Source organism: Oncorhynchus masou, chromosome 12, assembly GCF_036934945.1.
Source record: "Oncorhynchus masou masou isolate Uvic2021 chromosome 12, UVic_Omas_1.1, whole genome shotgun sequence".
NCBI lineage: Eukaryota > Metazoa > Chordata > Actinopteri > Salmoniformes > Salmonidae > Oncorhynchus > Oncorhynchus masou.
Genome location: NC_088223.1, coordinates 78,746,675 through 78,759,604, shown reverse-complemented (window position 1 = coordinate 78,759,604; position 12,930 = coordinate 78,746,675). Strand labels below are relative to the sequence as shown.

General features: G+C 40.3%; 1 protein-coding gene across 1 annotated transcript in view; it reads right to left on the bottom strand.

The window, feature by feature from the left end:
- arhgef12b (Rho guanine nucleotide exchange factor (GEF) 12b) overlaps positions 1–11,362 on the bottom strand; it is a 106,383-nt gene extending 95,021 nt beyond the window's left edge. The window contains 1 exon segment of the mRNA XM_064982098.1: positions 10,399–11,362. Coding sequence (XP_064838170.1) covers positions 10,399–10,430 — 32 coding nt within the window. The 5' untranslated portion in view covers positions 10,431–11,362.
- Positions 11,363–12,930: the final 1,568 nt, after the last annotated feature.

The following is a 12,930-nucleotide window of genomic DNA, read 5'->3' as shown; positions in this document are numbered from 1 at the left end:
AACTGAGTGTGGACAATCAGAAAAAACAGATTTGGGTTTTTAGGGTGGCTGTGTAAACACAGCCTTTCTGATCCATACAGACACACACTAAACAGGCAATTAATTGATTTCATTAATAAGAAGGGCCCATACAGCAAAGCAGTGATTGTAGTGGTGAGATGTAGGCTATCAGTGCTTTTTCTGTGGGTTCACCCACTAAAACTCTGCCAATGAGCACACTGAAACATGCAGACTAAAGCTGGTGATCGTCAGCTGACCGAACAGAGTAAAGCCAGTGTTGAAGAAGAGCTTCACTCAGCCAGCACACCCCTGCTATCTTTAAGGACCTTAATGATGTAACAAAGTGGCAGTTGAAAAGTTTAGCGCTAGTAATCATGCAAAGCTTAAAATGAACCAATTTCTGACTATCGCCTCAGAGTAAAATAGACTGTGACCCTTGGTTGGAAAAGGGATCCCCTTTATTAACAGCCTAACCTAAAATAGCCTGAGCCGCGCTTCTTTCTTTCTGGTCCTGACGAGAAAAAGATTTTAAAAATGTAGGGGAGAGATTCTCTTCTGCACTGTTCAACCAATCTAGTAAATGTGGGGGAGGAGTTAAGATGGAGTGTCGCCTTGTTAACATCCAAAAGCGGTAGTCGTGTCACAGGCTCTCTTTCCATTTCCCCTGAAAACCAGATGCTTCCGGTTTCCCCGACCCTGCTGAGGGTGCTCACTACCTGACAAGGCATGCAAGGTTTTGTGAGATCTACTTAATATTTTGGTGCTGTAGAAGCATTGACACATGGCCACATCAACAAAATGACTGGATAGAACTACTCTTCTTATTAGCTTAATAGCCTTTGACTTTCTTAAAGTAACTGTCCAGTGTTTGAAGATTTCTATGATATACAGTGCCTTGCAAAAGCATTCATCCCCCTTGGCATTTTTCCTATTTTGTTGCATTACAACTTGTAATTTAAATAGATTTTTATTTGGATTTCATGTAATGGACAAACACAAAATAGTCCAAGTTGGTGAAGTGAAAAAAAAAAACTTGTTTAACAATTTTTTTTTTTTTAAATAATACTAAGAAAATTGGTGCGTGCATATGTATTCACCCCCTTTGCTATGAAGCCCCTAAATAAGATCTGGTGCAACCAATTACCTTCAGAAGTCACATAATTATTTAAATAAAGTCCACCTGTGTGCAATCTAAGTGTCACATGATCTGTCACATGATCTCAGTATATTACACACCTGTTCTAAAAGGCCCCGGAGTCTGCAACACCACTAAGCAAAGGGCACCATCAAGCAAGCAGCACCATGAAGACCAAGGAGCTCTCCAAACAGGAGACAAAGTTGTGGAGAAGTACAGATCAGGGTTGGGTTATAAAAAAATATCCGAAAATTTGAACATCCCACGGAGCACCATTAAATCCATTATAAAAAATGGCACCACAACAAACCTGCCAGAACACCGATGTTTTTCATCGGCAGAGACTGGGAAACTGGTCAAAATTGAAGGAATGATTGATGGCGCTAAATACAGAGAAAGCCTTGAGGGAAAACTGTTTGTCTTACAGAGATTTGAGACTGGGATGGAGGTTCACCTTCCAGCAGGACAATGCATACTGCTAAAGCAACACTCGAGTGGAAACATTTAAATGTCTTGGAATGGCCTAGTCAAAGCCCAGAACTCAATCCAATTGAGAATCTGTGGTATGACTTAAAAATTGTTGTACACCAGCGGAACCCATCGAACTTGAATGAGCTGGAGAAGTTTTGCCTTGAAGAATGGGCAAAACTCCCAGTGGCTAAATGTGCCAAGCTTATAGAGACATACCCCAAGAGACTTGCAGCTGTAATTGCTGCAAAAGGTGTCTCTACAAACGATTGACTTTGGGGGGGTGAATAGTTATTCACACTCAAGTTTTCTGTTTCTTCTGTCTTATTTCTTGATTGTTTCACAATAAAACATATTTTGTATCTTCAAAGTGGTAGTAGACATGTTGTGTAAATCAAATGATACAAACCCCCCAAAAATGCATTTTAATTCCAGGTTGTAAGGCAACAAAATAGGAAAAATGCCAAGAGGGTGAATACTTTCACAAGCCACTGTATCACCTATTATTAATTACAATATAAGTGAAAATGTTTTCCTTCCAAGAGATGGTAATCCATCCCAAACCACTCATTCCTATGAGTAACAGTGTTTAACAGTAACTCATAGTATCTTCGCTCCAAAACCCAAAAGACTTACAAGGGTGATTTTATCTAAGTTGTTCCTTGGCCTAGCTCATACGGCCAGCAAGTTAATCTTAGGTCTCCACTGAGGATGACAATACACACCTGTGCACAGTCTTATCTGCTGATAATCATCTCAGCACAAGGAGGGTCCACCATCACGGCACCAGACACCCAAGCTTTTGTTTGAGACATAAAAATAAAATAAAACATTTACCCCCATTCCATTTCAGACAGGTGTTAAAATGACAAAGGCTTTCGCCATCCTGGCGTCAAGAAATGAAAAAAAAGTTTGTTAAATAAACCACCACTGGCAAAACATTGTGTGTATGATAGGTTACATTTCAGATGCCCATTTGTAGCAAATTTCCTGTATCACTTATTTGGTGAGTGGTTTGTATTCATGGATGCCAAGGGAAGCTAGGCTTCCTCAAAACATTGACCAATATTTTATTTCTTTATTTATGATTAAATAATGTATTTTTTGTCTCTCTGTGTTTCATAATTTTCCTTCCAATTCGCAAGAGGCTGAATGTATCAGAGGAGAAGGCATCCAAGTGAGGGAAACAGTGCCCCTCTGTCTCTACGTGTAGGCCATCTATCTGAAACTGTCTGGTCTAAACGAGTATGACATTGTTGCCGCCCGTAGCATTGAGGCAAGGGAAACCAGCGAGCATCTGGCATCCCTTGAAAAAAAAGTATAAAGAATTTGCCAATCAGAGATGAACTAAACTCAGTGAGCTCAACAGTGAATGGTCCAGTGAATGTGTAAAGTGTAGCCAGCTTTGATTTGGTGTCACTCCTATCAAATCCCATTGAGAGCATACGTCATTGACAGTAAAACTTGAATTGTTGCATATCGTTGTGTTGTTGTCCTCCGGTGGCTAGCTAACTAAAATGATCCCTTTCCTAAATTAGCCATGAATGGAAATAGGGATTTGGACTTGTGGTTTTAGTTCATTCTCTGTACTGACCAATGATTATAACGGTGATTCTGATCCAACCATAAATTCATACATTGTTGTGCCTCTGGCCTGAGAGGATGGAAGTTCAACATGTAGCTAGATGTAGAAGGCTAATGCTAACGAGCTAATGTTACACATGAATGGAAGTTAGGCTAGCGAACAAGAATTTTAGTCAAGTAGCCTATGACAACAAAAATATAAAAGTGTGTACTGTATGACAGAGTGATCGTCAGCATAAAAGAGAGGAGGAAGGCATTGCCGTTTCTCTACAAGTACAGTGAGTCAACATTTTTCTACTTGCACGAACGTACACGCACACACACACAGAAATCAGAACAATGGACAGCCACATCATATTTAGTTTACATGGATTGTACTAAATTGTTTTTGGTATCATTTAGTTGTCACTGTATTAGACTAAGCAGAGGTGATTTGATTATGTTGAAATATTGAAGTTGAAATGGTGCTGGAAAAGTGAAGGCAGCTCGTGTTTTCTTTGCGACTTGCAGTAACTCTGTGGTTCTAAATCAATAGTTGTTTAGTGGTCCGAAAATGTTGAAAACCTTACCTTGCTTGACCATGCTGTAGGTCATGTAACTGTTCGTTATATGCAATATGCTTTGTGGACTTCACTGGACAGAGGTTGCAATCCGGGTTTCTGATAAAACAAAGGTGTGGTTGAATTTATTCTGCCACTGTCTTCTTCTTGTCTCGGCCTTTAGGCCTACAGATCACAGTCACAGGCATATGAGTTAACAGGTTATAGAGCAAACCACGCAATTATCACAACACATAGGTTGGGGGGGCGGGGGGTCCCAGTGATTTTACCCACGCACCTGCTACTGTATATGATTTCCCTATAATCAGCTAAAACATAAAGCTACCACTTAATTGTGGGGTATTATTGGTCACTATGTTGATATATTTCAACTTGTGCAACCACAATTTTTTTTATTTATTTAACCTTTATTTAACGAGGCAAGTCTGTCTACATCTGTCTGACTTCCTCCATGTGTAGGAATACACTACAGATGTTAAGATATCGGTATCCCTAGACAGTCAGTCATATGACCTAAAACGTGATCATTACTCATAAGAGTGAGATAAACATAACTGGTCAATTCAACTGAACTCAGCAGCAACTTTGCATGATTAAAGAAAAGTAGACATGACAAGAGGTCGACCGATTACGATTTTTCAACGCCGATACCTATACCGATACCTATACCGATTTTTGGAGGACCAAAAAAAAAGCCGATACCGATTAATCTTCCGATTTTTAAAAATGTATTTGTAATAATGACAATTACAACAATACTGAACGAACACTTATTTTAACTTAATTTAACGCATAAATAAAATCAATTTAGCCTCAAATAAATAATGAAACATGTTCAATTTGGTTTAAATAATGCAAAAACAAAGTGTTGGAGAAGAAAGTAAAAGTGCAATATGTGCCATGTTCCTTGCTCAGAACACGAGAACATATGAAAGCTGGTGGTTTCTTTTAACATGAGTATTCCCAGGTAAGAAGTTTTAGGTTGTAGTTATTATTGGAATTATAGGACTATTTCCCTCTATACCATTTGTATTTCATTAACCTTTGACTATTGGATGTTCTTATAGGCACTTTAGTATTGCCAGTGTAACAGTATAGCTTCCGTCCCGCTCCTCGCCCCTCCTTGGGCTCGAACCAGGAACACAACAGCCACCCTTGAAGCAGCGTTAACCATGCAGAGCAAGGGGATCAACAACTCCAAGTCCCAGAGCGAGTGACATTTGAAACGCTATTAGCGCGCACCCCGCTAATTAGCTAGCCATTTCACATCGGTGACACCAGCCTAATCTTGGGAGTTGATAGGCTTGAAGTCATAAACAGCGCAATGCTTGACGCACAACGAAGAGCTGCTGGCAAAACACACTAAAGTGCTGTTTGAATGAATGCTTACAAGCCTGCTGCTGCCTACCACCGCTCAGTCAGATACTTGTATGCTCAGTCAGATTATATGCAACACAGGACATGCTAGATAAACTAGTAATATCATCAACCATGTGTAGTTAACTAGTGATTATGATTGATTGTTTTTTATAAGATAAGTTTAATGCTAGCTAGCAACTTACCTTGGCTTACTGCATTCGCGTAACAGGCAGTCTCCTTGTGGAGTGCATGAGAGGCAGGTGGTTATAGCTTTGGACTAGTTAACTGTGAGGTTGCAAGATTGGATCCCCCGAGCTGACAAGGTAAAAATCTGTCATTCTGCCCCTGAACGAGGCAGTTAACCCACCATTCCTAGGTCGTCATTGAAAATAAGAATGTGTTCTTAACTGACTTGCCTAGTTAAATAAAGATGAAATAAAGGTGTAAAAAAATTTGGCCAAATCGGTGTCCAAAAATACCCATTTCCGATTGTTATGAAAACTTGAAATCGACCCTAATTAATTGGCCATTCCGATTAATCGGTCGACCTCTAGACATGACTAAACTACATTCAGAACAAACATGTTGTAACATAGTCATAACACTGTCACAGAACCGAACATGTTCTAACATAGTCAAAACATTGTTACAGAACCTCTGCTCAAACAAACAGGGCCCTTGATGCTGTAATTTGTCAAGGGCGTAGAATGACAGGGAGGCTCAGCTCATTCCCATTCTGCACCGCTCTGGCCAGCGGCTCTGTCAAGAAGGGCTGGTGGCCTGGCCGGGCTGACAGACATTGTTTATCAGTGATGTCACCACTTCCCGTGAGGGCGGGTGGGGGGTGAAAATACCCAGATCAGCTAAACTCAGTGACAAAGAGCAAAGAGAGCCAGTCGCATGTCCCAGCCTTCATCAATCATTCAAGCATGATACTTCCAACAGGCCCTGAACACCCTGGCAGTCAGTCATAGACATACAACCATAAGAGGTTTTCTGGCAAAGAAACAAACTATGCATGTCAATAGTGCTCCGATATTCAACTGACAAAGGTCAATCCATTTAGTCTGTGTTAGTGTAATCAATATCTTAATTAAAAGATCAGTCTGTCAAATACAGTGAGGATCTCTAGACCTAAAATAAGACTTAGTGCGTTGCATGCAGGGTGTGGGAAATTCAGTTGAATTGCTGTATCACTTACGTGCTGTCCAAAACCATATTTGAATCTTTACTAACCTACATGTTTGATTTGCTGCTTTCAACCAAAATGAAATGGAAATAGAACACTCATGCTCTTCTGTTGTGGACCCTCTGGAGAAATAGCAGTCTAGGAGGACAACCAAAAGGGGCCCAAAGTAGTAAACACTTCACAATAATAGGCAGGGACTCCAACAAAGCCAGAGCAGTGCTGCTCCACTGTGCTGGTGCTCTCTCCTTAAGCAGAGGCGATGGGCTAAGCATACAGAGGAGATGATGATCATGATGACCCTGCTTCCTGGCTTGGCCTATCAGCTCAGGGCTGTATCCGGCCCTGGGTAGTGCATGTTTTCCTGGGAGCCTGCAAGAGTCCCTGCATAGTACAGGGTTGTGCTGGGAGGTGGAGGAACTCATCTGCCTGCGCACCATGAAGGAACTCCCCCCACTAGCATGCCTTTATACAGGTGGGCACCAGAGGTAGGATATACCGGCGCCACTGCCAACACAAAGGGCTTTTGGCTATAGGCAAACCACTGAAAATGTGCATAACCCACAGCGTTTGTAGGGGGCATGCTTGGATCGTTTAGAATGTTGATAATATTCCTCTAGTAAAGGTCAATGCATTTGGGCGATTCCAGCGTTATAGATGTAACATTTGCATGCAAAATCACAACTTGTCTCATAGAATGGACAAACAAAATATAAATGAAACTGTTGATGTGTGTGTCTATAGTACACCTTGGGGGGAGTGTATATCCCAAAAAGCGGACTTCAAAATATTAGCATGTTGGAGAAATAAAGCAAATAAGAGGTGCTATGGATGTTACATGAAATGGATAAGCTTTTTGAGAAGAATGAACATATTAGCAAAAGTCTCAGTTTGTCTTAGGTCAAAACATGGTTAGCCATTTTGAAGGTAAGGCTTGGCTGAACACAAAAATTATCATTTTAAAAAGATTGTCATTCCCATTAATACTTTAGGGAGGAAAAACTACCGTTATGGATGTTACAACCTCTGTCATGGATGTCACAGTCTGAAATAGACATTCAAATCTTAAAAGATTTCTTGAACAAAATCTACAGTATCATAAAACATTTGTTATCATCTGAAATGTTTCTCAAATGTAAGATTTTCATGCTCCGGTGACTTTCCCACAAAATAGCCCTTTTTTTTAGCAAATCAGCTTGAAGCAGGTTCTTGGGGCATGGGATTATCACATGTAATATAAATATATAATTCTATAAAAAGTAGAATATCAAAGCTGTAAAACATGATCCTAAATATAAACCATAAACTTAGGGAATACCATTGGTGTTTAATATGAGGATTTCAGCATTAATTACCTAAATTACTGAATATTCCGGAGGTTTTGCAAGCCTGAGTACCTTGACCTCTGGAAAGCCACATGACATGATCATGAAACCAGAAGCTACAGTCCTGGAAATAAAAATGTGATTGGCTTGGTGATACAAAAACATCAGATGCAAGCAAAACAATGTGAATGGGGCAGTGGTTGCACAACAACTGTGCAAAATGATAATAGCTTAATATTGTTATCTGTATACAGATTATAGAGGTTAAAGACATCAAAACACTATTTGACTTTTGAGGCCAATCATGAGTGCCTCTAGCTTTTGTCTTTCCTTAGAAGAGTGTAGAGACAGTGGAGTGTCAAGATGGTACAAATAAATGAAGTACTGTGAATGTGCTGGAAACAAAACTGCTGAAATAAATGTATTTTCCATTCCCTGACATTTAGGCTAGTAAAGTGCAATGAAAGGAAGGCCAGCCGAAGCATTTGAGACTGGCACCAATGGAAAAAATGTACAACAGTTCTGAAAAATCCAAATGCTTTTGGGTTTAAGAAGACTCCATTTCATTCCAAAATTCCTTGTCACGACACAAATACGATGTCAAGGATGTCAAGAGCAAAGGAGGCATGGCTGTCTACTCCCCTATAGCATGTTTTGTTGTTGTCCAGATATGTTGGTGGGTTTATTCGATGGGGCAGACTATTCATGTTTCAAATAGGAATATATTAGACAGAGCTGCACGACTCTTTATTCCACATGATAGAATGTAGTTTCTGTATTGTAATTGTTTCTGTATTGTAGTTTCTGTATTGTATTGGTAGCTTAGCAGTTGGAGCATTGGGTTAGGTAGCTTAGCAGTTTGAGCATTGGGTTAGGTAGCCTAGCAGTTGGAGCATTGGGTCAGGTAGCCTAGCAGTTGGAGCATTGGGTCAGGTAGCCTAGCAGTTGGAGCATTGGGTTAGGTAGCCTAGCAGTTGGAGCATTGGGTCAGGTAGCCTAACAGTTGAAGAATTGGGTTAGGTAGCCTAGCAGTTGGAGCATTGGGTCAGGTAGCCTAGCAGTTGGAGCATTGGGTCAGGTAGCCTAGCAGTTGGAGCATTGGGTCAGGTAGCCTAGCAGTTGGAGCATTGGGTCAGGTAGCCTAGCAGTTGGGAGCATTGGGTCAGGTAGCCTAGCAGTTGGAGAATTGGGTCAGGTAGCCTAGCAGTTAGAGCATTGGGTCAGTAACCGAAAGGTTGTTTGTTTGAGTACCCGAGTCGACATGGTGAAAAATCTGTCAATGAGCCCTTGACCAAAGCACTTAACCCTAATTTGCTCCAAGAGTGCCATACTACAATGGCTGACCCTGTAAAACAACACATTTCACTGCACCTATATGTGACAATAAAATAAATATATATTGTTTTAGTTTTCTGGTTTGGTTTTGAGCTCTTGACACAGTAGCACCTCTTAATGTCCTCTCCCGTCCTCTTCTCAATAAACAGATGACTTAAAGTTGAATAAACTCAAGTACAAGACTCAACATGAATCTTTACACACCCACACCAAACTGAGTTGGGCACAGATTCCAGGTTATCAGGTTATCCAAAGGAAGTCCTCTTCATCCACGGGGCAGCAGGTAGCCTAGTGGATAGCGCATTGGACTAATAACCGGAAGTTTGCAAGATCGAACACCCAAGCTGACAAGGTAAAAATGTTGTTCTGCCCCTGAACAAGGCAGTTAACCAACTGTTCCTAGGCAGTCATTGAAAATAAGAATTTGTTCTTAACTGACTTGCCTAGTCAAGTAAAATAAGAAGTGCACAGGCTACTGTCACCACTCAAATCCCTGTGCTTTGCTATCCACTTTCACTGAGGGACAGCACATAGAATAACCATATCATATTGGGTATATGACATTTCTAGGATTAACAAGACATGCAATAATGTTCCTGGTACTAAGGCAGCAATAATTGAATAGGAGATGCCCCACACGGAGCATATCGTATTACTTATGGAGCAAATCAGACTAATCTAATCACAATAGAAAGGGGGAAAAGAGGGGTTCGATAACAAACAACAAATTATTTGGTCCCGAGGGGTATACTACAAAGCGAGATCAATGATTTAGCTAGCCCAATAATGGACTAAAGGAGACAAACGTCACTCCTTGTAGTCCAAGGACCTTACATGCTCTGTTAAAAGGCGAATTGTCTCTCGCAACCAAAACAGCCATCTAAACGTGAATCAACTCTCAATGTCGGTAGGTTTCTAGAAACATTAAAAAACGCCGTATACTTTTATATCACATCAACATTAATTTCACAAATGCAAAATATAAACTTACTGTCCACTAATTTAACCAGTTTTAACACAGAAGGTAGTTCGCATCTTTGAATGGGCTATGACTTAGCCAGCTAGCTTCCCAGAACATTCTGAAATAACTATGTATTGTTTAAGATGAGCATTAAATGGATATGGTCTAATTGATTCAACAACCAAAAACGTTCATCTAAGTTTAGCTTTCTTAATTAACCAGAAAATCAATAGTATTTTATTTATCAAAGTTAGCTGGCTCACTCGTTGATCCTGCTTTGTAGTACACCTCTGGCCTGAAAACATGACATGGCCAGATCACATTTTGTGCATAGCTAGTCTACATGACAATATACTGCTGGCCACAAAATACCAATACATAGCCTTGCGAAGGGAGGGACAAATACAACTGCACAAGTGAAATGACATTGATTGCGACGCACGTATAGGAGTTGAGCTACATCGTGGTTTTTAGATATGATTTACCTTTCAGGGAGTGTTGACTGTATGCCGCTCATTGGGCTTCCGTTATGTGTTTTTCCCCGACGTAGGCTTTTCTTATCCAACTAGCATTTTTACCAAAACGACAACCTCTGTATTTTGGAGAATGACTTCGTCTTGACCTTTTCAATGTCCGTCCAAGAGCGTTCCACAACGATAAAAAATATTAGAATCCATTAAAATAAGAAAATATACATGGGCTATTCCACAATGTAGACTTGAATTCGTTGGCTTATTTTGTTTATTCCAGCTATTGATGTAAAAAATGTGGCCAGAGAGAGATATCAGAGGTAAGTATAAACATGTTCTTCTTTAAAACCATTACAAGGGCGTGCATGAAATAACGCAGTTACATTGATAACACTGAATATGGTGAAATGTTCCGAGAAAATAAAAAGTTAACCTCTCAATATCTTCAGGAGAAACATTAAATGCGAACACATTGTAGCCTGGGCATCGCCTGCCGCTGTCAGCAATAGTCTTTGTCAATGGACCACCGGGAAAATATTAGCAGACTGGCAACCTATTTGTTTCCATGAGAAATACCACTCCACAAAGTTACTCCTTTGAACAATATCTTGACAAGACACGTCCTTGATCGTCGAGAAGACTCCTGGTCATAGTTTTCCTTTAATTAAGTTATCTCAAATGAAGCTTGGCTTCTTTCGAGTGTCCCTTATTTTTCCTTCCGAAATGTTTTCATGGTAACATTCCCAATTCGCCCCTAATGTTATCCCAGACGAAATTGTTCTTTCATGCCACGAATAATTTCCTAAACTTTGACAACAATGAAAGTGATCCTCGCCGCGTTCTAAAGGTTTTCCGAATCCCCAGTTAATTTACATGAGTGATCTTCACTTTCGAACAGGCCTCTCGTTCTTTACTGTACTGTAGTGCGGATGGAAAAAGGAAACGCTTTCCCACCCACACCCCCCAAAAGGGGAAAAAAAGCTCCTTTCCTCTTGTCCGCACACAGCATTCGTAACAGCAACTTTTGAAAGCAACACACGGATCTCGACAAATTCCGTTTTTAGTAGCCTAACGTTATTTCCTATTTGACTACTTTTAATGGAATTACATGCATTGAAACCCAAACAAAAGAGTACATTTTCAGAATAGAACTTTCAAAACGCTGTCAGCAGCTAGTTTGGGATCGTCATGATTCTAAAGAAAATGCTAAAATACAGACCAGTAGATGGCCAATGTAGTGCACATGATTTATCCAACGGATAAATTAAATAAATGTTTATTCAGCTATTAATTTTGAGGTTATTCAGGATTACTCATCAGAGCACACCGTTTAAAGTATTTTTTCCAACAATTGTTTACAGACTTTTTATTTCACTTATAATTCACTGTATCACAATCCCAGTGAGTCAGAAGTTGACTGTGCCTTTAAACAGCTTGGAAAATTCCAGAATATGATATCATGGCTTTAGAAGATTCTAATTGACATCATTTGAGTCAATTGGAGGTGTACATGTGGATGTATTTCATGGCCTACCTTCAAACTCAGTGCCTCTTTGCTTGACATCATGGGGAAATCAAAAGAAATTAGCCAAGACCTCAGAAAAAATGTAGACCCAGGTAAGTCTGGTTCATCCTTGGGAGCAATTTCCAAAGGCCTGAAGGTACCACAGTCATCTGTACAAACAATAGTACGCCAGTAGAAACACCATGGGACCACGCAGCCATCATACCGTGTTCTGTCTCCTGATAGGCCGCTCAGCAAGGAAGAAGCTACTGCTCCAAAACCGCCCTAAAAAAGCCAGACTACGGTTTGCAACTGCACATGGGGACAAATATTGTACTTTTTGGAGGAATGTCCTCTGGTCTGATGAAACAAAAATAGAACTGTTTGGCCATAATGACCGCCGTTATGTTAGGAGGAAAAAGGGGGAAGCTAGCAAGCCAAAGAACACCATCCCAACCGTGGAGCACGGGGGTGGCAGCATTATGTTGTGAGGGTGCTTTGCTGCAGGAGGGGCTGATGCACTTCACAAATAGATGGCCACATGAGGAAGGACAATTATGTGGATATATTGAAGCAACATCTCAAGACATCAGTTAAAGCTTGGTTGCAAATGGGTCTTCCAAATGAACAATGACCCCAAGCATACTTCCAAAGCTGTGGCAAAATGGCTTAAGGACAACAAAGTCAAGGTATTGGAGTGGCCATCACCAAGCCCTGACCTCAAAAGTTAAACAATTTAAAGGTAATGATACCAAATACTAGTTGAGTGTATGTGAACTTCTGACCCACTGGGAATGTGATGAAAGAAAGCAAAGCTGAAATAAATCATTCTCTCTACTATTTTTCTGACATTTCACATTCTTAAAATAAAGTGGTGATCCTAACTGACCTAAGACAGGGAATTTTTACTAGGATTAAATGTCAGGAATTGTGCAAATCTGAGTTGAAATGTATTTGGCTAAGGTGTTTGTAAACTTCCGACTTCAACTGTGTATATATATAGATAGATACCGTAGGTTATACAAGTATTAGGCCTAAATGAC